This window comes from Physeter macrocephalus, chromosome 3, assembly GCF_002837175.3.
Source record: "Physeter macrocephalus isolate SW-GA chromosome 3, ASM283717v5, whole genome shotgun sequence".
In the NCBI taxonomy this organism is placed as follows: Eukaryota; Metazoa; Chordata; class Mammalia; order Artiodactyla; family Physeteridae; genus Physeter; species Physeter macrocephalus.
In genome coordinates this window covers 16,039,194-16,066,634 of record NC_041216.1, presented here as the reverse complement: position 1 = coordinate 16,066,634, position 27,441 = coordinate 16,039,194, and the positions used below count along the sequence as shown (strand labels likewise).

The 27,441-nt window shown below is 50.7% G+C and overlaps 1 protein-coding gene across 2 annotated transcripts in view; it reads left to right on the top strand.

Moving 5' to 3' along the window:
- The window catches only part of GRHL3 (grainyhead like transcription factor 3), a 29,950-nt gene extending 5,514 nt beyond the window's left edge, over nucleotides 1–24,436 (top strand). Inside the window, exons 2-15 of one of the 2 annotated variants that reach the window (XM_028484708.2) lie at nucleotides 6,154–6,340; nucleotides 9,095–9,156; nucleotides 11,223–11,568; nucleotides 11,826–11,899; nucleotides 12,358–12,511; nucleotides 12,716–12,827; nucleotides 14,245–14,339; nucleotides 16,566–16,724; nucleotides 17,314–17,392; nucleotides 17,514–17,647; nucleotides 19,359–19,393; nucleotides 20,589–20,677; nucleotides 21,532–21,617; nucleotides 24,122–24,433. In XM_028484708.2, the coding sequence (XP_028340509.1) occupies nucleotides 6,154–6,340; nucleotides 9,095–9,156; nucleotides 11,223–11,568; nucleotides 11,826–11,899; nucleotides 12,358–12,511; nucleotides 12,716–12,827; nucleotides 14,245–14,339; nucleotides 16,566–16,724; nucleotides 17,314–17,392; nucleotides 17,514–17,647; nucleotides 19,359–19,393; nucleotides 20,589–20,677; nucleotides 21,532–21,617; nucleotides 24,122–24,190 (1,681 nt within the window). In that variant the 3' untranslated portion in view covers nucleotides 24,191–24,433. Of the gene's footprint in view, nucleotides 1–6,153; nucleotides 6,341–9,094; nucleotides 9,157–11,222; nucleotides 11,569–11,825; nucleotides 11,900–12,357; nucleotides 12,512–12,715; nucleotides 12,828–14,244; nucleotides 14,340–16,565; nucleotides 16,725–17,313; nucleotides 17,393–17,513; nucleotides 17,648–19,358; nucleotides 19,394–20,588; nucleotides 20,678–21,531; nucleotides 21,618–24,121 lie in introns of those variants that run through there. The other variant, XM_055083628.1, reaches the window with a different exon arrangement.
- Nucleotides 24,437–27,441: the final 3,005 nt, after the last annotated feature.

Below are 27,441 nucleotides of genomic sequence, written 5' to 3'. Positions count from 1 at the left end.
AGGCACATGTCACAAGCTGTGCATCCAGAAACCAGATGGGCCACTGTCAAGCACAACAACCCCGGAGCGCTCCTGTCATGCCCAGGGAACACCTTCCATGGGGATGACTGAAAAATGATTCCTCCCTGAGCAGCTGTGGCACGGCCTCCCTGTGGGTAATTAGTGAATGTGATTGATCACTGCTGATGAGGCTGGGTGGCTCACAACAGGGTTTGACAAGTCATTGGGTGTATCTGGGTGTCAACACCCAGCTCAGGCAGCCCCTGGAACTCTTCCTCCTCAGGCTGGAGGGAAGTGGGGCCCAGATCACTGGATCTGTCCTGTGTCAGGCACCTCCTCTGGTGGCGTTTGAGGCTGCCCCCTTGGTGGTGAGTTTTCTTCCCCCATCTGTAAGATTGAGTCAGAGGCCTTACTTTTCCATCTCTGAATTATTGAAATGCCTTTGAGATAAGGTAGTGATTGAGCTGAGTACTGGACAGGAAGCTAGGAGACTTGAGTCCCAATCCTGCTCTGTGCTGTGTGTCCTTAGGCAAGTCACACCTGCTCCCAGAGACTAGATTTCTAGGGAATTCTCTGGCGGTCCAGTGGTTAGGACTCGGCTCTATCACTGCTGAGGGCCTGCGCTCGATCCCTGGTCGGGGAACTAAGATCCCACAAGCTGCGTGACACAGCCAAAACAAACAAAACAAACAAACAAAAAAAGAGATGATTTCTAAAGTCTCTTTGCACCCTAACTGGAGCACAAAAAATCTCAACTAATGGCTGAGACACATTTACTTACTCTCACTGGGAGTTTTAAGTGGCTCAGCCAGAATGCAGTGAGCGTTAGAGTCTGAAAAGACTTGGGATGAAACCCTACTTCACCACTCCAGGCTTCTGAGGGGGCAGCCTTGTGAAGGTTTTGATGATGGAAGACAGAGACCTCTGTTCTAGGCCTGGCACCATGAGATACCAGCTGGGTGGCCTTAGGCAAACCAGTGGCCTTCTCTGTGGCTCATTTTATCCTTCTATCAAATGGGGATAGTCATACCTCCTCTCCCTACCTTACAGGGGCGTTGCAGGATCAGAGGCGATGACAAATGTATGAGAAGCATGTTGAAAAACATAACACGCTATGCAAATGTGAGGGATTATCAAATCTCAGACTTGAGTTTCCTTCTTAATGGGCTGGCCTTCCTTGAAACAAAGCAACATATGCAAAAAACCTGGCTCACACCTGTCACACAGTAGGCAGACAAGCTCTGGGAGCTGTCCCAGGCTTACGCCTTTGTCTTGCCTTTCACCTGGAAAGTCCAAGATCCTCCCCACCCATCTTCACGCCCCCTCCCCCTTCACCCCTCTTCTCAGCCAACATCTAGTCAATTCCCCAAAGTTTAGGCAGGTCAGAAGTCCTCCTGCTTCTTTTCCTTCATAGCTTTCTTCACCTGATAGTAGCTGTCCATTTGTTTTTGTGGTCATGTCTGTCTTGCCTGCCACTAAAGTGCAGCCTCTATGACAGTAGGGATCTTTCTGTCTTGCCCGCCGAGGACAAAGCCTGGCACATAGTATGATAAATATTGATAAATATTTATTAAAGTGAAGCATAGATGGTTAGGTGGATGGATGCCACCCAGATTTATTGTTTTTTCCCCTCTCTTCTACATCCCTTCTTGGAAACTAGTGGTTGGTGGAAAAGTGACTAGTCATGGAATTAGATTCCAGGAGTCTGGCTTTGTAACTCACTCAGCCAGTCCCCTGGAACAGGTCACCTAACATCTCTTTCCTTTGTCTATTTCCTGGTCTGTAAAGTAGAGATAATAACACGTCATGTATGTCGGGAGGCTCCATGAGATAATGAATGTGAAAGTCAAGGCAAGGGGTTATTACACTGTCTCTTTTGTTTTTGATGTGGAACCTGGTTCACAAACGGGAGGCTTGGAGAGGATGTTAGTTTTAAGAACCTCAGGCAGAGTCTCCGCTTTACTTTCATTTGGGGGTTCTAAGAAGATGATGATCATGATGATGATGACGGTGATGATTCTCTGGCAGGCTCTGGGCCAAACACATTTCTTATGTTAATGTACTTAATTCTCCCAACAACCCGTGAGATTATCCCCACTCTAAAGTAGCCAGCCCTGGTAACTCCATCACTGTGCTCTAATTTTCTTCACAGCACTTACCACTAACTAAAATTAACTCATTTATCTACTTGTTTACCATCTGTCTTTCCTAATTAGATTGCAAATTCCAAAGGGAGAAGAGCCTTATCTGTCTTGTTCTTGGCTGATTCCCCAGTGCCTAGAAGAGTCCCTGACTGGCACACAGAAGACGCTCAATAGACCCATTTAACAGATGAGGAAATAGGCTTGGAGGGGCTAAGTACCTTACCCGAGGACACACAGTTACTCGGGTCTGTCAGGCTATGACCCTGTTGCTCCTTCCTCCCATGGTGCTACAGATTCTTCTGTGCTGCGTTCTGGTGGAGACCTGATGGCTAGAAGGCTGCCCAGAGCCACTTCCTCTCCCTATACCCATCTCCCCTGTTCCCCTTTTACCTTCTGATGGTTGAGGAGTTTGGTCTTGGACAGGGACACCAACAGAGAGTTTGTGGAGGCCCTCGGGGAAGGTGACCGCATAGGTTCCAGTCACCTGGTTTCCCCTCTTTGTTCTGTCTCTGTCTCCCATTAGTAGGGCTCACTCCTTCCTGGAACCCTTTCCACATCCTTACCCACTGGGCCCTCAACTCTCAATTCTAATCTTTAAGAGAAGAGGGAGCCAAAAGTTTTTGGATCAGTATTTGGCACTGAGTCAATGCTAACTAACCTTATCCATAGCCAAGACTTTCTAGAAGCCAAATGCTTAGTCTTGGAACGTGACACTGATTGTAGCATACTTGGGAACCAGGACTCTAGAGCTCCCAGCGCCTGACCAGAAACTCTTCCATTCATTACCCTTCCTCACTTAGTCCCTCTTGACTTGTGTGGGTGGGAAATCCCTTTCAGTCTTGCAGTGGAGGATTGGTTCAGTTTATTCCAGAGGAGGGGAATTGCCAGAATAAAAGAGGCATTTAAAAGGAGACTAGCATGGGGTTAAGAGCTGCATCTTGGAGTCCAACAAGTCGAGGTTCAAGGTGAGCCTCTGCCACTTACTAGCTGAGTGACCTTGAGCAGGTAATATCACCTGAGTCTCACCTTCCCCTAAACCTGTTGTGCAGAGTAGATAAGATGATGCAGAATGATAGGTGGAACAGTGTCTACCTATGGTAAGTTCTCGAGGTGTGGTAGCTGCTGTGTATCAAGGAATCAGACTTTGGGATCCCAACAGGATGGATTGGAGACCACTGTAGACCAGAAAAATCCCCCAAATGAACAGCAAACATTGCCTGTCCTTTCGTTTCTGATGTGACTTTATCATTGTCTTCTAAAAATTAACTTTTGAATAGGGTAAGATAACTGATAGCTCATCAAAGCCAATAATGGTCATTCCACCAGAGTCAGCAAATTGGGGCTCCAGGCCCAGATCTGCCAGTGACTTGCAGGGTGACCATGTCTTGTACCACGTTGCAAGCCTTTGATGTCTAGCTCCAAGCTGGGCCGAGAGCACAATTTTTTTTTTTTTTGGCATATTACTCCTTTATTAGAAATTATAAATGAGGAATTATTTCAACACCTGAAGACCAAACTACAGCATAAGATTCCATAGGCTTAAGATTTTTGACATTCTGGAAAGAGTGTTCTGTAAAGTATATCCTTTCCGTGGCATGGCAACATCATTCTTTTTGTATTAAGCACTTGTTATATGCCTGAGACAGTTTTACGCATTTTTCCTGTGATGTTGCACTCAATCCTCATCATCCTACATGGTGTGTGCTTTTATTAGACACATTTTATAAACAAGGAACAGTGCTAAGCACTGGAATTCCTTGTTGACCCAGAGAGTGGTCCACCAGGCCTTTCCCTGTTTCTCCTATGCCCCCTTGGTTTAGGAGTTCCATTTAGGCTGGGACTGGGAGGGGTTGGGGGCAGCCACCTGGGCTTGCTCCATAAGTTCCTCTAACCCCAGTCCCAGGAGGCAGCTGGGAGGGGCCTTTTCTCGCCTCTCCATCTTAAGGCCCTTGATTTATAGAAGCAGAAACTTGAGGTGTGCCTCCCTCTACATGCCCCTGGAGCAGGAAGGTTTCTGTCATCGCTTTCCTGTGTGATAGCTCCCTCTCCCTCCCTTTCAGAACCCAATACCTCACACCCTGGGGCTCAGTGAGATGGGAGACACTGCCCTGGAAGAAGCCCCTGGGAGAGTGCCACCCTCGGCCTGTCTGGGTGTGGCCTGGCTGCTGTTCCCACTCTGTGTCTGAGAATGTAGGTTTGAGCCGCGGGGCAGCAGGAGGGCACTTCCTGTGGAGTGAGTTGTGAAGGTCCTTGCTCACCCACCAGTCTGCCGCAGTGCCTGCAATTCCACAACTAGAGCATTTTTCTGTTATGGTAGGGATTGCCCTCTTGCACTGTGGGAAAGCTGTATGGCTTAGTGGCAAATGTGTGGCTTTGGTACTAGACAAGCCTGGGTTTAAATCCTGGTTGTGTCATGGACTAGTTGGGTGATTTGGGGGCATTTTCTTATCTCCTCCAAGTCTCGGGTTTCTCCATCTGTGAACCTGCAGCAAATGATCCTTACCTCTAAAGTTCTTGTAAGGAGCAGAGCTCATGAGTGGAAAGTGTTCATATATAGTATAGTAAATGGCAGCTGGCATTATTCCTATGTCTCTAACATTAGAGAATCTATGAGACTCACCTAGAAAGGGGGGCACCGGGGCACCAGGACACCCGTCTCAGGAGTTCTCTTTTCTCAGCCTGGCTGTCCCCAGCTTCTCACCTACCACTATCCTTCACACATTCTTTGCTCTGAAGTGAACATAACCAGAACTTTCCCACCTCTATGCCCTTGCTCATGATTAAGAGCATGTTCTACACCAGTGATTCACAAAGCGTGGTCCCCAAACTACCGGCATCAGCATTACCAGGAAACTTAGGGGTGGGGCCTGGAAATCTGTGTTTTAACAAGCCTTCCATGTCATTCTGATGCAGCGAAAGTTTGAGAACGCTATTCTATATTACAGCATCATCCCGCTCAAGCTTGAATCCCCTCTGGGCCCCTCACTAACCCACTAACTGGGACCTTGGGCAACTCTCTTGACTTCTTGGAGCTTCAGTTTCCTCATGTATAAAATACGAAAAATAATAGTACATGCCTCACAGTGTTGTTATGAGAATTAAATGAGATACTCCATGAAAAGTGCTTAGCTCAGTGCCTAAAACATGGTCAGTGTTCACTAAAGATTAGACATTATTTTTATCATCATCATCATTAATCTGTATTATGTTCCTATTCCTGGGACACTCGCCCTACATATCTGAGTGATGTAATCCCCCATGCTGAGTGTCCCCAACTAAAATGTCTGCCTCCTCCAAAGAGTCTTTCCTGATCTCTTGCCTTTGAGCCTATGTGGCTTGTATTTGTCCAAGTTCTCAGCGCAGTGCCCAGGTTCTGCCTGCCTGGGGGTGCCCTGCAGCATTCCACTCCAGTTCCTGGCATCTGAGCAGCTGCTTGGGCACGCTACAATAAATGTTGGTCTGAAATGCCATTTCCCAAGACCAGGTTCTGCCTATGGGCTTCCTTGCTCTGGCTCTTTCTGTCCCTCACCACACTCTCTAAGTTGAAATGATCTCCAGCCTTCTGTGTCTTTCTCGGTCTTGAGGAGAATTTCATCAGAAGAACTCATGCTGAGTTACCTGGAAATTTTATTCTTTGCAGCTTGTCATTGTTATTTCCCATCCTTGTTACACTAATTCCCCTTGAATAAGTATCTACCATGGGAGCATTTTACTGAATCGTCTCTGAAGCCTTGCGAGGTTGGAATTACAGTCTTCATGCTGTAGATGAGGGAACTGAGGCCCCAGGTCTACAGCTGCTACATGGTAACATTTGGTGGTGACCCAAAGCATCTGGCTCCTGAGTTTGGATACATTCTACTGCTCCATCTGCCCAATGATGACAGAAGAAGCAGTTTCAAGTTTTCAAGGCTGGTAACTCTCTGAATTCCTGGGTGTTGCTCTGAGGCTGACCATTCACAGAACTTCTGCTGGGACAGCCTAAATTTGACCTTCCTTACTTGCCTTTCAGTTTCAGATCTGTACGGCTGCTAAAGAACGACCCAGTTAACTTCCAGAAATTCCCCTACACTAACGAGGATGAGGCCTGGAAGACCTACCTTGAAAATCCCTTGACGGCGGCCACGAAGGCCATGATGAGAGTCAATGGAGACGATGAGAGCGTTGCAGCCCTGAGCTTCCTCTACGATTACTACATGGTACATTTGCCACCTCTGGGCATGCCCCCCTCTAACTGACTGTGTGTCTTCGCTTTCAGGCCTCACGGCTCACTAGCCCACCGTGACCACCCCTAACCCCTCACCATGTTCTTTCACACCTCTGGGCCTTTGCACATGCTGTTCCCTCTGCCTGGTACCCTCCCCTTTCCCCTAGCTAAACCGTACTCTCAGCTTTGGGCCTCAGCTTCAATGTCAGCTCATTCCACCGGAGGCGAGGAAGGCTTTCTGGGGTCTCCCATTCTGTGCCTCCTCTGGGCACCCTCAGCAACCACCATCCTTTTCCTTGAAGCTATCCTTAGAAACTTGCTGTTTGTGCATTTATTCCTCCATCTCCCCTATGACACTGAGCTCCTGGAGGGCAAGAATCATGTCATGATCGTTACTGAGCCCCTAGCACCCCATACTGCCTGCCACACAGTGCTCAATACATATTGATTGAATGGATCAATGCCTTGGCCTTACACACCACAGCAACACCCCCAACCTACCATCTTCCTTCTGCCCCTGTACCTTAGGTCATCCCAGTTGCCCTGTGTCACCCCCACCTGCCTATTCTGACCCCACCACCTAGAACATGCCTTTTGCTCTTGAATCCATTCCCTTCTTTCAGGGCCCTTCCCAAGGCCAACCTTCTCTTGGAAGCCATGCTGCCACATCACCTCTCCCTCTCCTGAGTGTCTCACTGTCGTTCATACCCTCGCTGCCATTATATGCATTGTAATACCTCCTGACAGACCATCTTTTATTGTTCTCTAATTGTTTCCTGGGCCTTGGCCTTGACTCTGGGAGACTGTCAGTTCCTGGGAACAGGAATTAGGCCCTCTCATATATGATAAGTGTGCTTAAGCCTGTCAGTAACCACAAGTACATAACACACGACATCACCCCTCTTCCAGTGCCTGTGCCAGACACTGCTAATGGATTACAAACTGTATTCTCACTGAGGGTATATGAGGACACAAAATTTTTCTCAACCTAGTACTCCGGGCAGCCACTACCCATCTGTCTGAATTGTCATATGACAGCAAACTTTCTTGCTCTTCCTAGGCTGGGTTATTGCTCCAAGAGACTTTCCCAGATCTGAGGCTGGGGGACATGAATAGCTAAATGTTGTGATAACTGAATCTGAACTTGAAGGTTTAAAGCGACCTTGTAAATAAGCCCTCAAATTCACAGGCCCAAGAAGTAGTTTATCTAATTCTACTACACAAAGGAAGTTAAACTCTCTGTAAATTCAGAGGCCAAGGGGGGAAATGGCCTCAGATATGAGAAAGCCCCAAATTATCTCTCTGACTTTGGTTCTCATCCTGGAGTGGTATGGTTACCCTACCTTACCTTCTCCCCAGCAGACTGATAACATCCTCATAGCATTTGATGGAAAAGAAATTGGAACTGACTGCCTCAGCCTGGGGACATGGTAGGAGCCAGAATTCTAGGTCTGAGCTTAAACTCCAGCCTGGGATATATAGCTTGAGGTTGGGCCGTAAAATAAAATCTAGCACCATCTCCCCTGGGCAAGAGGCCATTCCCAGGGCCAGAGTGGTGGGGACAGGCTCTGAAGGTGACGCTTGCAGTGGTTTATTGCAATATAGTGTTCTGGTGAGATATACCTGCCCCCATATTCCCATCCCAGAGCATGTAAGATTCAGAGCAGCATTATGTATAGTAAAGACGTGATCTAATGGTGTGGAAAGAGCACCAAGTTGGGAGTTCGAGACCTGTTCCTACCACAAGCTGGCAATGTGGCTTCGGGCAATATAGTCCTAAAGGTGACCACTTACCATTTCTTACTGAATGCTGGTCACTGTGCCAGGCGCCTTTCCTCATGCTCTTCCACGGGGTGAGACTAAGAACCCAAGCGTTGGAGTCACTAGGCTGGGTCGGAGACCTTGTTCTGGCTTTATTAGCCTTAGGGAGAAATGACCTGGATGTTCTAAGATACAACAATATTATGATCATAATCATGAAAGGTAACATTTACATAGTCCTCTCCATGTGTCAGGTCTTGGTCTAAACACTCACAACAGTCCCAGGGGTTGGTATTACTATTATTATTCCTGTTTCACAGATGAGGACAATGAGGTGCAGAAAGGTTAAGGTTAAGGGACTCGCGCAAGATCACACAGCCAATATGTGGCAGATCTAAGAACTAAACCCAGTAAGTCCACGCTCCTAATCACTAAGATGACGGAGCCTCTCTTGGCTTCAGTTTCCTCATCCATATAATGGGGATAACATTAGTAGACATCATAGAGTTGTTGTAGGGATTAGATTAGAGGACATAGAGAAGGCACATAGCACAGGGTCCAGTGCATAGGAAGTACTCCATTAAAAAACAGTGAACATTACTTTTATTAATAAATCTTCGCAATCCCCTTGAAGTAGAGTTCATAATCCCCCACTTGACATATGAAGAAACTGAATCTCAGAAAAGCACAGTCATTTATCCAGAGTCACACAGCACTTTTAAGTGGTAAAGCTAGAACTTAAGCTAGGCCTGCTTGACTCCAAATTCCATGATTCCTAACTGCTAATCTTGGGCTACTTCTCCCCACTCTGTAACTTGGGGCTCAGACTAAGTGATGGCCTGACAATTCGAAGGACTGGTGGGTTTTCTCCCAGTGACCAAGGTAGCTACCCTGCCTGGCCAATTCCCCGGGAGGGGGTTGAGGCTCCTAACAGCCAGATCTTACCCAAGAGCCATGCATAAATCCTTCCTTCCTCTCCTCTCAGGGCCCCAAGGAGAAGCGGCTACTGTCCTCCAGCACTGGGGGCCGGAACGACCAAGGAAAGAGGTGAGGCTCGCCGGCGCCACCATCTCTGTCCCTTTGCCCTTCCCCACCCCCACCTCTAGGCCCCTTATCCCCTGGGCACAGGAGGTACAGTCCCTAGGGCCCACCGTACTCTTAGGGGCCCACGAAGGCATTGTAATCTATTTTAAAGACAGAAGAAAACAATGAATATGATCCAACCTGGGTTATATTTGTATTTATACCAATGCAGTTGTAAAAGGTTTTTAAAATATTTTTATGGAGGAAGGGATCTATGAAGGCAAAAGAGAGTAGGGCCCACAAAATCATAGTGAGACCTTGCTTGAACACACACACACACACACACAGACACACACACACAGACACACACACACACACAGACACACACACAGACACACACACACACACACACACACACACACACACACACACACACACACACACACACACACACACACATCCTAGGTGCCTGCAGGCCATGTGGGCTGGAGTTTACTGAAAACAAACTTCAAAGCCATAGTAGTGGAAAAGCCCTGATGGAAGTTTTTCTGTCCTAGCTCCAAAACCCTCCCTGCAACCTCAAGGGGAGGGGACACCTGTGTTCCCGTATTTCTTTCCCTTGGCTCTCTTGGGCCTCTGCCTGGCATTAGTGCCTCGGGGCACTGATGTTCCTTTTCTTGTAGAAAGCAGCCCAGGCCGTGCTCATGGCCAGATGGGCACTGGAAGGACCCCGCCCCCCTTTCTCCACTTTTCCTTTCCCCCCACTGGGCAGGGCTTCTGATGGGAAACCTAGTCTCCTCTGCCTTCGAGAACATCCAAACTGCTAAGGCAGGCATTGCGACTCTTGCAGCTGCCTCAGGGTCCCTCCACTGCTAGAAACAGTAGGCTTTGGTGCAGGAGACTTTTCTCAAAACTAATTTTTTAAGATGTTGTTAGCTTTTCTGATTATAAAATAATACCTACTTGTTATAAAATATTCAAACTCTGTAGAAATGTATAAAGTAAAGAAGGAAGGAAGGAAGGGGAGGAGGGAGGAATGAACTGGTGGATTACATAATATATTTGTTCATCTGAAGAAAATTGTTTATAGGTGTATGACCGTTTTAGGGAAATTATGAATAGACAAGTAGAAAATTATAAAATGAAAAAACTCGTTAATATCATAATTCCAATAACAATAAAAGTTGTTCTAAGAAAAGTTATAGTAAAATATTTGGCCAGCCAGGAAACAATATTTGTATAATTATAATAATTAAATTATCTATTGTTGTAACTATTTTTAAATTTAGTTTACTTTTTAAAAATAAATTTGGTATAGTAACAAAATAAATATCCATACTGGGGCTGGGCATTGAAAAACAGAAGTATGGTGGTGGGAATGGAAGACTGGCACAATTAAAGGAGAGCACCCACTGATAATAGAATCATCTTATTATAAGTTCTGTGTGTTCACTCAGTGTCTCTGATTCTGTGAATCTCTGGGCCTTATGTGTGAAAATAGTCTATTTGGCTCTTTTGACAACCAAGTGAGGACCATATGTAAAAATTCTTTGGATTCTGTAAAATTAAATGCATTAAAGACACTGTTATTTTTGCTAAAAAATAAATAAAGTAAAAAAGTAAGTTTCTTGTAATCCTACTTCCCTGCCCCCCTTAACAGTTTGGGGTATATCCTTTCAGACCTTTTTCTCAATGTACATTAACTGTACTCACAAATACCCACTCTTGCCCACACCATGGATGACTCAATACGGTTTTTTTAGTGTGGGGACATTTGACTCTGGATAAGAAATAAGTCATTAAACTTTCAGTTTTTTAAATTACCAAGTACTATAATGGATAAAGCAGACATTTGCCCCCTGAACTCTGAGCCTGTAATTGGTTCCATTCTTGACACCCTCCCTGCTCATCCCTGTGACACACTGGCTTGCTGCAGTATCTTGTTTTACACATGTTGGTAAGACCTAACATTACAATGGATTAAAAGAGGTCAGTATGTCAGTGTGATGGTCACCCTCCAATCCAGCCAAGGAACCCCCGCCCCTCAGAGAGAAGAGGTGAACCCACCTATCCCTCCTGTCTCTCCTCAGGTACTACCATGGCATGGAATATGAGATGGACCTCACCCCCCTTGAAAGCCCCACGCACCTCATGAAATTCCTGACAGAGAATGTGTCTGGAGCCCCAGAGTACCCAGATGTGCTCAAGAAGAATAACCTAATGAGCTTGGAGGGGGCTGCACCCACGCCGGGCAAGGCAGCTCTCCTCACCCCAGGCCCCAGCAAGCTGGAAGCTGGCTCTGTGGATGGCTACCTGCTGCCCACCAATGATGTGTATGATAATGGCTCCCTCAGCTCCTTGTTTGAGAGCATCCATGGGGTGCCTCCCACACAGCGCTGGCAGCCTGACAGCACCTTCAAAGATGACACACAGGAGGTGAGGGCCCACCCGCATATCCCTCACAGCATCCCTGGGTCTAGTCACACGTGTACGGAAGGAGAGAAGACAGTGAGGCGGTCAGAGCTTTGGAATCCATGGGAGAAAGAGTTCTTGAGCTGAGGCAGGGCTGCCATGTACTGTTGTCCAGGTTGTACACTATACAACCTTCACAGTTATATGCAGTGGCCCTGGGCTGAGGTCCCAGCAGAACTGAATGTGGTCATTTATTTTCTCTGGATTGTGTTTCTCTGCAGTCGCTGCTCTTCCCAGATATCCTGAAAACATCCCCGGAACCCCCGTGTCCAGAGGACTATCCCAGCCCCAAGAGGTAAGTCAGCCTCCCTGGACCCTTGACCACCTGGGCAGTGGGCTGCAGAAAGACCCTACTGTTCCCAGAACAGGCATCATCAGTGAATGAAAAGAGGGGAGTGAAGGCACATAAAAGAAGAGAGTTGTTTCTACATCCCTTTCCTGGGCTGTGATAAGGACCTCAGAGCTCAGCACCCTGTTAGAAAACCAAGGTTCTGTTGTCCTAGTCTTCCCTATAATTTTGTCACCCCTCCGGGTCTCTGGTTTCCATTATTCATTATTCAGGAGGATTGTGGCTCAACAAAGCCATTAAATAGAAACTCTGAAAAAGAGGAAACTGAGGCCCCAGGAAGTAAAGTGATTTACTGAGGTCACATAGTAAGGCCATAGCAGAGCCTCGGGCTTCCTGCCCTACTGCCCTTTGGGATACTCCTGCCTGGGAGCCCAGCCTCACTGTCCTCTCCCTCCTCCCCGCAGTGACTTTGAGTACACCCTGGGCTCCCCTAAAGCCATCCACATCAAATCAGGCGAGTCGCCCATGGCCTACCTCAACAAGGGCCAGTTCTACCCTGTCACCCTGCGGACCCCAGCAGGCGGCAAAGGCCTTGCCTTGTCCTCCAGCAAAGTCAAGGTACTTGGGCAGTAGGTGCGGGGTCGGGTCAGCCCTGCCTGCCAGGGACCCCAAGGAGAGGGTGCTGTTGTGTGACTGCCCATTGCCACGGAGTGGGGGAGACTAAGCCAAAGGGCTGGGCCACTTGACCCGGGCTCTGGCAATGGATGAGGCTGCCTGGGCCTCTTCTGAGGCTGGGGGTCACAGTGACTGCTGTGCTTGCAGAGTGTGGTGATGGTGGTCTTCGACAACGAGAAGGGCCCGGTGGAGCAGCTGCGCTTCTGGAAGCACTGGCATTCCCGGCAACCCACCGCCAAGCAGCGGGTCATCGATGTGGGTGAGAGCCCGCCCGAACCCTCCGTCCCAGTCTCTCTTCCTCTGTCTCACAACACACACACACACACACACACACACACACACACACACACACACACACACACACACACACACACACACACCACTTAGGCCTTGCTTGCTGTGCCCCTTTTTCCCAGCCCCCTCTGACCTCTGCAGGACTTATTTCTGACTCCAGCTGCCTGCCTGGCCCCTGTCTCCAGGTCAAACGCTGTGGGGTTTGCAGGGATTTGCATCTGTTGGCTGGAAGCAATGACCTCTTTTCTGTGTTGCTTTGGGATAAACAGGACCCTGGGGACCCTAGTAGTGTCAGATAAATACACCCCTGGGATGTTGAACTGCTTGTCCCCATCAGGGGGCTTGGCCAATTGAGACACAAATGCATAACAGTGCAGGCAGTGGGTGATTTGGAAGGCTTGAAGCACAGTGCAAGGGCAGTTCTGCCTTGGAAGCTGGAACCTTTGGGCTTTGTCAGAGGGAAGGGGACAGGGCAAGGCCTTCTGTGTGTGCCACCTTGTCCCGGGCCCCGAGATGAGTGGGAGGCACAGTCCATCCTCAGATCTCCAGGTTCTGGCTCTGTCACTCTCTTCCTGGCTGTGTGACCTGTGTTACCTCCCCTTCCTGGGCCTTGGTTTCTTCAGCTGTCAATTGGAAAAACAGCCCTGCCTGCCTACAGTGCTGTTTCTGCCTTGGAGCCACGTGTACTAGAGAACATAATACAAATAGGGATGATTCGGTGACTTATCTGAGAGGCCAGTTAGTAAAGTGGTTAGGAGCCTGGGTTCAGGAGACAGACAGAGCCAGACTCCAGTTCTTACTCTACCTTTTATTAGCTCTGTGACCCTGGGCAAGTGACCAAACTAATCTGAGCTTTATTTTCCTCATGTGTAAGCTGAATATTCATAGCATTGTTGTGAGGATTAACTGAAGGCTTGCCATATTGTAAGTGTTCGATAAATGACAGTAGTACTATCATTTATTTAATATGACTAGTTCAATACTAGTAGTACTGGTACTACGACTTTTACTATGGCTATTACTACCACTATTACTGCTATTATTACTACTACTACTACTGCTTCGTCTGGGAGATGTCCTAAACCACAATCCCATGAAAAGTATAAGCTCCACCACAAAATCATGAGGGCCCTGGCCTAGTTGGCAAAGTTAAGGAGTCCCTCTGGAGTTTGGACAGATCTGCTTCTCAGGCTGGACCTCAGTTTTTCCACCTGTAGCCCAGGGCACAGTAACTAATTTCCTCCCTGCATTGAAGCATGGTCCTTGCGGGAGAGGATACAAGTCCCTGCCGAGAACGAGGCCCACCCCCTAAATGCCCCCTCCCCATGGGGCCCCCAAATCCCTTCCCTTCTGACTCTCCTTCTGGTCTCCTGTGGTTTCAGCTGACTGCAAAGAAAACTTCAACACTGTGCAACACATTGAGGAGGTGGCCTATAATGCACTGTCCTTTGTGTGGAATGTCAACGAGGAGGCCAAGGTCAGTGCTGGGGGCATGGCCAGGATGGGGCTAGGCTGCCAGGAAGTCCCCATCCTGGGAAAAGGGCTTGCCTGTACCTAGGATTGTGGCAGCTGCTCCGATGAGGGCACCAGTGGAGGAGGCAGGATACATAGTGGTGGAGAAGCCAGAAACGCTGGGCCCACTTCCCAGCTCTGTGACCTTGGACAGATGCCTTAGCTGAAAATTGGGGTGTAACCATAGCACCAACTGATAGGTTGGCGTGAGGATCAGGTGAGACAAGGAAAGGGTAGAGCACAGCCTGGCACATAAGCAGTGGCTGTTGTTAATTCATCCAATCCACCTATTTACCAGACAGGAAGACCAAGCCTTGTGCGTGGCCACACAGCAAGCTGCTGCTGACGCCAGGTTTCCTGACTTGTGGGCTAGTGCAGAGTGTTGCAGGAGACGTGCTTCGGAGTCTGGTAGACGAGGGCCATTACCTCACTTCTTGGGCGCATAGGAAGGGAAGAATAATCTGCCTCCTAGAGTTGTGGTGAAGATCCTGTGAGATCACGCGTGTCAAAGAGACAGGCACGATGCCAGGCCCATCGGAGAGGCCTGAGAAATGGAGCTTCTGGTGATTTTTTTTCACACCAGTGATTAAGCCGTTTAGTGCTTGAGACCAGGCTTGAACTCACCTGTGCTGCAGTGTCCCTCTGTGTCTTGGTTTTCTGTTTGGACAGGTGGCATCATGGAAAGGGCACTAGTCTGCGAGTTGGGGACTCGAGTTGGGTAACCCTGGGCCTGTCCCTTCACCTACCTGGGCCAGACTTACCCCATCAGACCAAGGTTGGGTCTGGCTCTTGGCAAGGGCCTTTCTGGCCTAGAAAAGCTGGGGACCTAATCCCTGTCTCCCTGGCTTGCCTCATGGGGCGGTCCAGGCTGCCTGGAGAAAATGGAGGTGAAGGGACTCTGAAAACAACAGAGGCAGGCACAAAGGCGAGGGATTATTATTATTCAAACAGACACCAGGGACTGGGGGAGGAGCTGGGGCCTCCAGTTCAGGGAGCGGGGGAATGAGTTTCGTGGGAAGGGAGAGGTGGGTTTCGGTTGGGATTTTCTCACAGCCTCTTAAGCCCCCAGGCTTGGGTCTTTCTCAGGCGTGAGCTGGGTGGGGGCTGCATTAGGGCTGAGCTGGCTGAGGGGGAGGTATGTCTGGCATGCACCTGTGGGCCTGGCCCCCCCAGCCAGGGAAGGAAGGGGGTCTGCTCAGGTACCACACCCCACCCCCACTTGTGCAAGTCAGGGTCATTTCCAATGGAAATGCCCCAAGGAACAGGGGCCAGCCTGGAGTGGGGTCTGGCCTAGGGTCCCACGGAGGAGTCAGCAGTAGGCAATCACTAGGTGAGCTTGCCAAGAGATGCCCAACTAAGACTGACGCCGGGCTGCCGTCAGCTGTACATAGGCTTCGGGTTGAGACTCCAACTGTCCCACTTACAACAAGAGTTACAAAATATCCAAGCCCCCTGGGTGTTCTACCAGCCTCACAGCCACAAGAGGTAGGTTTAATTGTCCCCATTTTGCAGATAAAGAAACTGAGGCCCGTGAGATTAAAGGACTTATCCAAAGCCACATGGCTTGAGTGGCAGAGGTCTAAGTGGCCCGATGTCCAGGCTCATTCCACCATGTGGAAACGTTAACAAGTCACATCCATGCTCAGAGCCTCCATTTCCTCAGCTGTACAGTGGGGGTGACTGGTTCAGCTATGGCTAGGGCTGGTGGTTGCCGTGCAAAGGGGCAGTGTCTCACTCTCTGTGGCCCAGGGCCAGCAGGAAAGCGGTCTTCTGGAGCTGGCGGGGAGGAGGATTTGGCCCTTCTCTACCTCCTTGCTCTGAGTTGCAATAAAATGGGCTCTGGATTTTAAGCTCCTAAAGGACCCTTAGTCTCCCTCCCAGGGCCCTGATCCTTTGGGCTGCCCTTGGCTATCTAGTGGAAGCTGCATTGTCCACTGATGAAGACCTGAGCCCAAACTCCGGTTCCCTTATACATTCCCTGTGTCGCCTTGGGACAGCTGCCACCCCTCTCTGAGCATCAGTTTCCCCGTCTGTAAAAGAGAGGTGGTGATGTTTGCCCCGCAGGGGCGTTGTGAAGTTAAGGGTGCCCACCAGGCACACAGTAGGCTCCATAAGTATACAGGGTGGTTACGGATCAGCAGGCCTGGTGACCTGGGTCAGCTGTTTATCTAGCTCCCTCATCTGTCCCCAGGTGTTTATCGGCATCAACTGCCTCAGCACAGACTTCTCCTCGCAGAAGGGGGTGAAGGGTGTCCCCCTGAACCTGCAGATCGACACCTACGACTGTGGCTCAGGCACTGAGCGCCTGGTACACCGAGCTGTCTGCCAGATCAAGATCTTTTGTGACAAGGTGGCTGCGGTGGACCCTCTGCTGGGCCCTGGGAGGGAGAAGGGCCAGCCCCCACCTCTGCATCCGCCCCAGCCATTCTGGGTGTGTCTGTCTCTGTTTCTTGCTCTCTGAATGTCTCTCCCTGTGTGCTTGTCATTTGTCTGTCTTGATTTCTCTATGTATATTTTCCTCTGCTCTCTGCATTTCTGTCTCTCATCCCTTCCTCTTTCTGAAGATCTTTCTAGATCTCTGTAAATAGTTCTCCAGGTTTCTTTTTCTCTCTGTCTGTCTGTCTTTTTCACATTTCTCTTTCTTCTTATGTCTCTCCGAGTCCCTTTCTCTTTTCTGTTTCTCTCTCTGTTCCTCTCTCCCCACACCTCTCCGTCTCTCTCAATTTCTTCTTTCTCCGTCTTTCTATTTCTCTGTCTCTCATGGTCTACCTGACCTCAGGGCTGGGCTGCACTGGGCTGGGCCGAGTGCTGGTACCTTCCCATCTCCTGGTCTCACTCTCGGAAAAAAGGAACACCAGAGGGCTGGCCCACATTTAAGAGGCAAAGCAGCCAGCCCCTCCCAAGACCATTGGTGACCCCCTTTCCCTTATCCCCCACAGGGAGCAGAACGGAAGATGCGGGATGATGAGCGGAAGCAGTTCCGGAGGAAGGTCAAGTGCCCCGACTCCAGCAACAGTGGTCAGTGGGGGTGGGTCACAGCGGGGCTGGGTCGGGGTGAAGGGTATAGGAGACTAGAGGGCAGCGGTCGGAGGCGTGAATGGAGGGACCTCAAGGCACAATGCCTTCCTTTTTCCATCAGGCATCAAGGGCTCCCTGCTATCCGGCTTCCGGGGCAATGAGACCACCTACCTGCGGCCTGAGGCAGACCTGGAGACCCCGCCAGTGCTGTTCATCCCCAACGTGCACTTCTCTGGCCTGCAGCGCCCTGGAGGGGTGAGGGTCTCGGGCTGAGAGAGGGCTGCGGCCCCTGGGTGGGGCTGTCTTAGCACAGACCAGCAGGGAGCAACCTGCTACTCAGCCATTACAGGCCAGTTTAGATGTTGATAGGTCCTGATATCATCAAATTATCTTTATTGAATCCCAGGGGACTAAAAGTATGTATATATGGTCATATAACTTCAGTGACCTTTTCTACTGAAGAGAAGAATGTTAATAAAGAAATGGACTTCATACCCATTGAAATGTTCACTCCTGGAGCACACACAGGGCAGGTTTCTAATATCTGAGTCCCAAGTTAGACTGTAGCCGCATCAAACCTGGCTGGACGATAATCGTCACAGCAATACTTGTGAGCGCTCACTTTACTCCAGGCGCTGCTCTAAGTGCTTTCCATGCATTGTCTCCTTTAGCCCTCACTGCCTCTCTGTGAAGTTGATAGTATGATTCTCCCTGGATTCATGGCATGGAAATTGAGGCTTTGAGACCAAAATTACATAGGACGTGGCAGAGCCAGGATTGGGACCCAGGCAACCTGGCTTCAGAAACAGTGCCCGTTACCATGAGTTACACCACCTCTCAACACAGGGAGCCATTTACCAAGCACCTTGACCGGCCAGTGGTGCTGGGCCCAGCCTTTTGCTGCATTGTCTCGTTTCCCCCTCACCTCACCTGGGCAGCCCAGCCCAGCCATCCTTTGAGGTAGAGACTGTTATTCCCATTTTCCAGGCAAGGTCACTCAACAAGTCCATGGCAGAATCAAGACCCCAGAGCCTGTCTTGTGAGTTTGCTTCCATATTAAACAATCTGACTGTTGCCTTCCACTGAGCTCCCACCGTTTAGGTGAGAATGTTTGCAGAAATGGCCCTCGGTGTACAGATGTGTTCAGTGCAGTGACTTCAAACAATAAGATAGATTATGGTGCTGAAGGAGCAGCCAGTCCTGAGGTCAGCCCTGGCACACATTCAAAGCCTTCTCTATGTCCGCCACAGCCCCTTCACTGCCCTGAAGTAGTTCTGTGGCCCCCATAGCACAGGAGGCTGCATTAACCCACTCTCTCTCCCCAACCAGAGGCCTCAAGTAGGGAGATGACCACTTGGGCTCAAAGCTCCCTTGTGGGAGGAAGAAGTGGGGCACCGTGCTTGCACCTGTGAGCCTGAGAGAGGGGACCAGGGGAGCCGGAGGAGGAGAAAGCCCGATTCTGACTCACAGTTCTGCCTCCCGGGGTGTGTTACCCCGGCGACTCTGCCCCCTCGGGGCCTGGGCGTCCTACCTCATAGGACTGGCGACAGCTGCACCACGTAGTACAGAGCCAGGCACACATGAGGGTTCAAAAAGACCGCCTCTTCCTCTTCCACTTTTTGCCTCGGCTCCAACTACCTAGTTACCAGCTGCAGGACAGTCTGCAGTTCCAGCCCTTCTGGGCATGCTGGGGCTCAGATGGGACTCACTGATTCTGCCACCTTTCCTTAGCACCTCGTGTGTTCACTGAGTCCTGACTCATCCAACTGGGGCTTGGGACTTCCTTTGAACTCAAGGTCTCGGCTCACTTGAGGGGACACATCTGAGCAGAGTGAGCTAGAAAGCCATTGAAACTGCATCCCCCGTATCTCCCCACAAAGATTGTTCATCCCAGAAAGCCTCCAGCAGCTGAGGGCTACTCTCATCTTCCTGTATGTGCTGGAAAATGTCTTTCTCTTCATTGCAGGCAGTGCCCTCAGCAGGACACGGCACCTCCAACAGGTACGGAGAGAAGTAGCCAAGGGCCTCACCTCCCTGCCTGTCCCCTCTTTACTGCTCGTAAGCTCCCAGCCTGCCCTTCCCTTTGCTGTCCCCCAAGCCAGAGGCGAGGCCCGGAGGAAGCAGCCTTGAGACTCTGCCCCCAACCCCCAAGCTAGACGCATGCTCCTTTCTCACTGAAGTTGCCTGAGTTTTTATGGGTTTGTTTTATTTGAAATGTTGGAGAATCTTTGGCGAGACACCTGCTTGTAAAATGGGAAAGAGAAAGCCTCTGAGATGGTGGTACAGATTCGGAGAGTGAGGAGGGGAGCTGTGTGGGAGGACTTAGGGGAATCAAGCCCGTGTCCCCTCCCCCACACCCAGCAGACTCCAGGAGGCCAAGGGGCATGGCCAGGGCCCCTGGGCCCTTCAGCCCAGGATGGACCTCCACGTCATTGCCTCTGTCAGCCACGGTCCCTTCACCTCTTCGAGCCCCAGCTAGAAATCTGTCAAAGGAGGAAAACGGCCTCATGAGGATGAGGCAGATGTGAGAAGCGGCATGTAATAGAGTCTTTGTAAATGGGAAAGCACTTCATGAAGATCATGTATTGTTGATATCAGTCTCCTCCTTATAAACAAGAAGTACTTTTCATAAGGTTCTTTCACACCAAATTATGTCACTTATTACCTCACAACAGCCCCAGTGAGTCAGGCAAGCAGGGGTTATTGCTCTACTTTATAGATGAGGAAACTGAGGCTCAGAGGAAGTGAAATGACTCGCCCACGGTCACACAGCTTTTAGGAAGCAGAGGCAGGCTGGAAGCTAAGTCTGACTCACTCTAAAATCCACAAGCCTCCCTCCTCCCACTGACTCACATCCAACTTGATTCTTTCAAAAAAGAATAATACTGATGATGAAACAATAGCCCATATTTATGGAGGGCCTGCTGTGTGTCACACACTGTTCTAAAAGCAGTGTGCATTATCTCCTTCAGCCTCACAACTTTATGCAGCACCCTGCTATAGATGGGGACACTGAGGGGCTGTCACCCTGCTAGTGAGGGGCAGGGCTGGGATTTAAACCCGTGCAGTCCAACTCCGGAACCTGCTCCTGTAACCTCTGTCCCACTGCTCTGTGCCTACCCTCATAGGGTCTCTTCACCTCTGGGGCCCCTCAGACTCTGGGTTCCTCACAGGCCTCTCCCTGCCATCCCCACAGGCTGCCTCTGAAGCGTACCTGCTCACCCTTCACCGAGGAGTTTGAGCCTCTGCCCTCCAAACAGGCCAAGGAAGATGATCTACAGAGAGGTAGCCTCACTCCCACCCCATCTGTCCTCTGCTCCCACCCCCAGCCCCCCATGAGCCCTCCCCAAAGCCTCAAACTGATTCTGATCCAGGCAACCAGGGCAGCGCCCACCCCAGCGGGGAGAGCACGAGGGGCTGCTTTACTCCCTGGAGTTTGGGGCTGGGCCAGGATTTGAGTGAGGGGGTGGAGCAGGTAAGGGGGGCATCCAGGGTGCCTGGAGAAACAACCACGGAGCTGGGGGGCTTCTGCCTCTGACCTTGTTGGAACGTGGGCGTCCTGGGGCAGCTGGTAAGGCAACAGGCTCATGATGTTGGGCAGGTCCTCCCCACTTTCTCTAATGAGGGTAGGAAGTGGGGTGGGTTTTCAATACCTGGCTTTCTGTCTTTGACACGGTTAAGTCTGTGACTTCCTGAGAGAGGGGTGCTGTAGCTGACCATCAGGAAGAAGCCAACCAGCAAGCAAGATCAAAAGCTTCCAGCAACCTGGAACTGAGCCTTGCACCCCACTTGGTGTTATATCAATACTGCCCACAACAACTCTGTGAAATAGTGGGTGGAGCTGCCTCCATTTTCCATCTGGAAAAAACGAGGCTCAATGATGTTAAAAGAACTTCCTCAGGGTCACAGTGCTGGCAGGCGGCAGAGCAGGGAGTCAAACCCACCAAAATCAGCAAAGCCTGAGCAGGTGTGTGGGACCTGCAGAGCCAGGTGGGCTGTTTCCCAGCTGGGTACAGACCCTCAGCAAGGATCTGCTCTTTTTGCAGAAATCAATCTTAGGTTACAAATAATATTTTTTAAGATGCTCCCACCCCCAGATGTTCCCTTGCGCCACTAAAAGCCACCCCTTTGCTTCTCAGTGCTGTTGTACGTGCGGAGAGAGACTGAGGAGGTGTTTGACGCCCTCATGTTGAAGACCCCGGACCTGAAGGGCCTGAGGAGTGCGGTAAGAGGCCTTGTGGACCCCGCCCTCCCCTGGCCGCGGCCCTCTCTGCACTCCCATCTCCCCCGACTCTTCGCCATATAGTTCCGATTTCCCACAGGAAGACTCTGGGGAGGAATATGCTGGAACGCTGGCTTTCTGGCGGCCCATCCGTCCCACCCATCTGAGGGCGCCTGTGGGGCCCGGCTGGTGGAGGTGTGCCTCTGAGATGTTATCTCCCAGCCAGAACCCGGGCTCCACCCTGGGAGTCGCACACACCATAAATCCTCCTTAATCTGATGGCTGCTGTCTGACAGGCCAGAGCTTTTTGTTGGCTTTGCAAACCTGTTTCTATTTTAATGGGAATGAAACCCCAAAAGGCCAGGCCCCAGAGATACCCTTTTTTCTTTCCCAGAGGGCCTCATTCCCCCAGCTTGTGGTTGGACGGGGGGTGCTGGCTGGGGCAGCTGAAGGTGGTGTCTGGGCAAGGAGACCTTCCCCAACCCCCCAAACCGCCAGAGAGCAGGTGAAACAGCCCTGAACAAAATCCACAGCAGCTTTGTGGTTCAGCTAAAAATTGAGCAAACACAGCCTCCGCCAGGGCCAGCTGTGTTTCAAGGTCGAACCACACAGAAAAGCCAGATGGTTCTAAGATGTCAGGTTGGGGAAGGGCAAATGAATCAAGTGAGAACATAGCTACCTTTTATTGAAGACCCACTATGTGTCATGCATCTTGTCAGGCACGCTGCATTTGCGAGCTCACCATACTCTCTTAACGACCCCGAAAAGTGGGGACTATTAATGATCTCCTCATTTCCCATAAGGAAATAGCCTCCCAGAGGTCAGGTGACTTGCCAAGGTAACTAGAAGTGACAGAGCTGAGGTTCCAGCCCAAGCTCTCTCCACTCGGCTATGTTATCCTGTTCTCTTCACATAGCATCAGCCCTGCTTGGCACCAGCCCCAGGAAGTTGGGCTCACGAAAGGCCATTAATGTCACTAGAATATAGACTCAGAATCTTTGGGTTGGACAGTACCTTAAAGGGTCAGCTCCCCCTCTGCTGCCCGAGCTCTCTCCTCAGTAGCTCTTCCAAGTGGGTGCCCACTCTTGACTTGCATACTTCAGGGATGGAGCGCTCATCGCTCATGGGGCAGCCATACAGAGCAGTTGTCTTTGTACAACATATAGTTAGAAAGCTCCTAAATTCTTGCTTAGACCGACTTGAGATCTTCCTGATAGCCTCTAGCCACATTGCCTGCCATTAAGATAAGTAGTCTAAGAACTTTTCTTGCCTGGAGAGATCTCTGTCAAGGCAGAGACCAGTTGAGGAGCTGAATCGGCTCCTCTTCCTGAAAGGCCCAGAGAGGACAACCTCAACCTGAAGCTTGTTGCTTGCGGTTCCCTGCAGCTCCAAGGCAGCCAGTAGTACTAACCAGCAGCATTTGACCGAGCTTTCCCCAGGGCTGGCGCTGGGCCGGGCCCTTGGCATAACCGTCTCAATTCCTGTGCAGAACCACCTGTGTGTACCTCCCGTCATGACACCCATTTTACAAATGAGGAAACTGAGGCTCCGTGAAGTAAGGTGACTTGTTCAGAGTTCTGCAACCCCAGGTGGTGGAACTGGGACCAGACCAGTTTTGTCTGCCCCACAGGAGACTTCAGGAGGTCTGGGGAGAAATGGGCTGACTCTGTGTGAGCTCAGCCAGGTTGCTGAGGCCTCTGAGCTGCAATTCCCTCACTTGTAGACTAAGCTCCAATGTTCTGGGATGTGATGGGGGCAGGAGACCTGGGTTCTAGGCTAGGCCTTGGGCGCATGCCTTATCTTCTTCAAGTTCAGCATCCTCACCCATCAAATGGGGTAAATAATTCCTGCTAGAGAGGGTAAGTGTTTGGGTTATCCACCCCTCCCCCCGCTCACAACAGGACAAGAGCATCTCTGTTGCACCACTTCTGAAGTAATAATGACCATTTATTTGAGTACTGACATTTATTTAGTACATACCAGGAACTGTCCTAAGTGTTTTACATAGACCAATTCATTTAATTCTGTCAACAACCCTATGATCTAGGCACCATTTCCATCTCCACGAGTGGTTTGCACAGCTGGTCAGCTAGCTGGTGAGTGGGGAGCCCTCGGCGCTGGAACAATCCAAATGTCTGATGATAGGCAAGGATTGAGGGAAATGGCAGATGACCTTTGGAATAGTTTACAACCACTAAACGTGCTGTTGGTCAAGAGTTTGTTGTGATATGGGAAGGCTTATAACATGCAATGATAAGTAAAACTACGTGGGATATAAAAATACCCGTGTACATGGCCAAAAGACAGGAAGGAATACACTCAGATGTTATCAGTGTTTATCTCTGGGATACAGGATTATGGATGAGTTATAATTTTCTTCACCGTATTTTTCTACAGTATGGGTATATATTACTTTTATAATCAGGAAATTAAAAGTCATGATAGAAAAGACTGGTATAAACCCAGTTTTGGCAGCAGATGGTGAATCTCCTGTCATCCTCTTCCAGCTCTCTGAGAAGTATGGGTTCCCTGAGGAGAACATTTACAAAGTCTACAAGAAATGCAAGCGGGGGTAAGTGCCCAGCACAGCTCTCCCTCCTCACACCCCCACCCTGCCCCTTTCCCTCTAAAACGTTGGCTCAGGGAGCTCCCAGCGGGTTCGCCCTGCCTGGCAGAGGCCTGCTGCTCGGAGCTGAGCTGTGTTTTGTTTTGTTTTGTTTTGTTAACATCTTTATTGGAGTATAATTGCTTTACAATGGTGTGTTAGTTTCTGCTTTATAACAAAGTGGATCGGTTATACATATACACGTGTCCCCATATGTCTTCCCTCTTGCGTCTCCCTCCCTCCCACCCTCCCTATCCCACCCCTCCAGGTGGTCACAGAGCACCGAGCTGACCTCCCTGTGCTGTGCGGCTGCTTCCCACTAGCTATCTATTCTATGTTTGGTAGCATATATATGTTTGTACTCGGCTGTGTGGAGAGGTAGAGGCGATGTGGAGTTGGGGTGGAGAGCGCCCTATCAGTCTCTCTCTGTACGTGCGGAGACCAGACACTGATCACTGTTGGGAAGGAAAGGAGTGGGAGACAGACGCAAGGGCCTTCATACATCACCTCCTCAGGGGGAGAGGGAAGCACAGGGCCACATGTCAGAAGTAACCAAGGTAACCAAGTCATTTGACTATAATGGTAATGACGGTAGTGACTATCATCACTTAACCACCTACTACGCGCCCGCCGCATACTAGGCTAAGCTTATCGCATTTAACCCTCACGGCCATACCATGAGGTAGATACCGTCACACACAATTTTACAGATAGGGAAGTTGAGGCTCAGAGGTGATAAGCAGCGTTCAGAGGGGCAGGAGCAGTGGAGTAAAGGCACAGAAGCAGAAGGGCCCAGCAGAGTTGCTACCGGCTGAGTCAGAGGGTCCGAGAAAGAAATGGCCGGCGATGAGTCTGGGAAGGGAGTTGTGACTGGACGTCATTTTGAGGGAGCCCAGCCAGGGATGCTCCACAGGCCTCCTCCATCTTCAAGTCTGGATGAGGCAGGAGGGAGTAAGGCTTTACCTTCCAGGGGGCCGGGCAGTGACTGCCACCTGCCACGGGCTCCAGAGGATTTGTGCTAAGGACCACAGTAGCCTTTGCTCTCTGCCCCGGAGATCTCTCCTTGGCAGGGGTGGCATGGGGGGGTGGAGTTGGAGGGCCACGTGGTGACGGCCCTCCCAGGCTTCCACCCCCGTCAGAGCCAGTGAGCCGGGCCTCTGCAGCCCTTGCTGCCTAGGTCACTTCACCAGCCCAGCATGGGGGCCCCTGTGCAGTGAGGAGTCGTGACTGCCATTCCCTGCCTAGAGGACCCTGGACTAGGGCCCTGGGAAACGCCCCCAGCCCCTGCCCGCCCCCGCACAGCTCGGCCTGGTCCTCCAGCTCCGGACAGACTATCTCCCGCTAGTCTTCGCGGCTTTTCCTGGAAGGTGCTCAGGCTTTGCCCTGTGGCTACTGTCTGCGGCTCTTCTTTCAGGGGACTGCAAAATGAGGCATGTTTTGTACTCAAGCTGAGGGCCCATCCAGTCAGGCCCAGGGGCCACCTCCTTCCTCACAGACAGGCCTCCTTCCCTCCCCTTTGGCTCCCACCCGGCCTCCCATAGAAGGGCCGGCGGTGGGGGGAAGGTGTGCAGCCCTGCAGCCCCCGGGAAAGGATCGTTTGGTTTTGGTTGTATGAATGTCTAGGGCTCTTTGTGTATTTTTTTCCTTCCAAGTTTCGGTTTCAAACTGGGAACTGGAGCTCACATGCTCTGTGGAGCGGAATCCACCTCATAGCGGAGGGCAGGCTCTGCTTTGCCCAGGCAAGCCCAGCCCCACTTCCCCTTTGGTGCCAACGTCCACACCCCCTGGCTGCCACCCCACCTGCCATCGCCGTCCTCTCTCACAGATCCCACCTCAGACTGCGCCGAGGGGCTGGGAAATGCCTTGTGTATGACTGCGTACAAAGATGCTCCACAGCCCCACTGGCTGAGTGGTGCAAGTCTTTCCCTTAAGCCGCAGCCAAATATGTCAACTATAATTATAATAACTTCCATTTGTGGAGCACTTCCTACATGCCACGCGCTGGGTTAAGTAACTCCCAAGCATCATCTCGTTGACCATTTGAATTTGGTATGATTATTTCCACAGATGAGGAAACTGGGGTTCGGGATAAGTCCCAGGGTTACAGTTAGTACCCGGCAGGAGGAACCATGGCCTGTCTAAAGCCCATGCACGCACCCACTATTTTATCTTGCCTCCTGCTTGTTCCCTTAACCGCTAAGCAATGTGCAAATAAAGGCTGTGGCCAGGCCAGCAGATTTATATTTGCCCAGCTCCATAGCCCAGGGCATCACCCAGCGGCCCTTCAGAAGCACCCACACCCCATACACACCCCAGCTATGCAACTTCAGGCCTAGGATTGTCTGCGATGCCTAAATGAGAAGAACCCCCAAACCCTGTTGGGAGAGCAGAGGCAGGCTCATTTGCTGCTTCCCTCATCTGAGGGACAGGAAGTTGTAATCGCTGGCCTCGTTTCTGTTCACAGAACCCTCCAGAAAGTCCTCTGGACAAAGGTAGATATAATCAGCTTTACCAGCACCACTGAGTGTGCTTGAAAGATTAACAAATACATTGTTTTTGCTGGCGGCTGGCCAGGGGTTCTATGCGAACTAGGACAGAAGACAGCCAGAAGCTGGCAAGTGACAGGAGGCCCACATTCTGGGACAGCGGTTCCTGACAAGCCCCTGCCTCTAGGGCCCGGTTGTCATTGACCTCTGAGAGGAAAGGGTCTGTGGGCCTGTCTGGGACTCCCCTGTGCGCAGGCATGCGCGCTGGGCCTTCTGGGAGGCCCTGCCTGAGAGTAGGCCTTCAAGCTAGTGCACGTCGGGCACTTGGTGCCTGGCACCTAAAGCACTCAGTAAATGCCACTGTAGGAGACTAACAAAAGCACCAACGCTGACAAAGCGCCCACCCCTCTGCCCCAGCCCTGGTCTCCTCTGGTCTGTTCCCAGCCGGCAGCTCCCAGACAGAGATCCCTCTGTGAAATGAAGGAACTGCACACAGGACCCAAGGAAGGAGGATCCTATAATTAGATGCTGGCAGTCAGAACCCAGGCCTCGGAGCCTGAGCCCAGACCTCCTTCCAGAAAGCAGCAGATGCTTGATGCTGCTGCAGAGACAACTGGACATGGGCCGTAGGCTTCAGCCTACTTCTGTCTCCATTACACCTCCTGATCTGGGGGGTTCGGGGTGGGGGGACAGAGCCACTGCCTCTCCTGGGGTCCCCGGGGAAAGCAGACGCCTG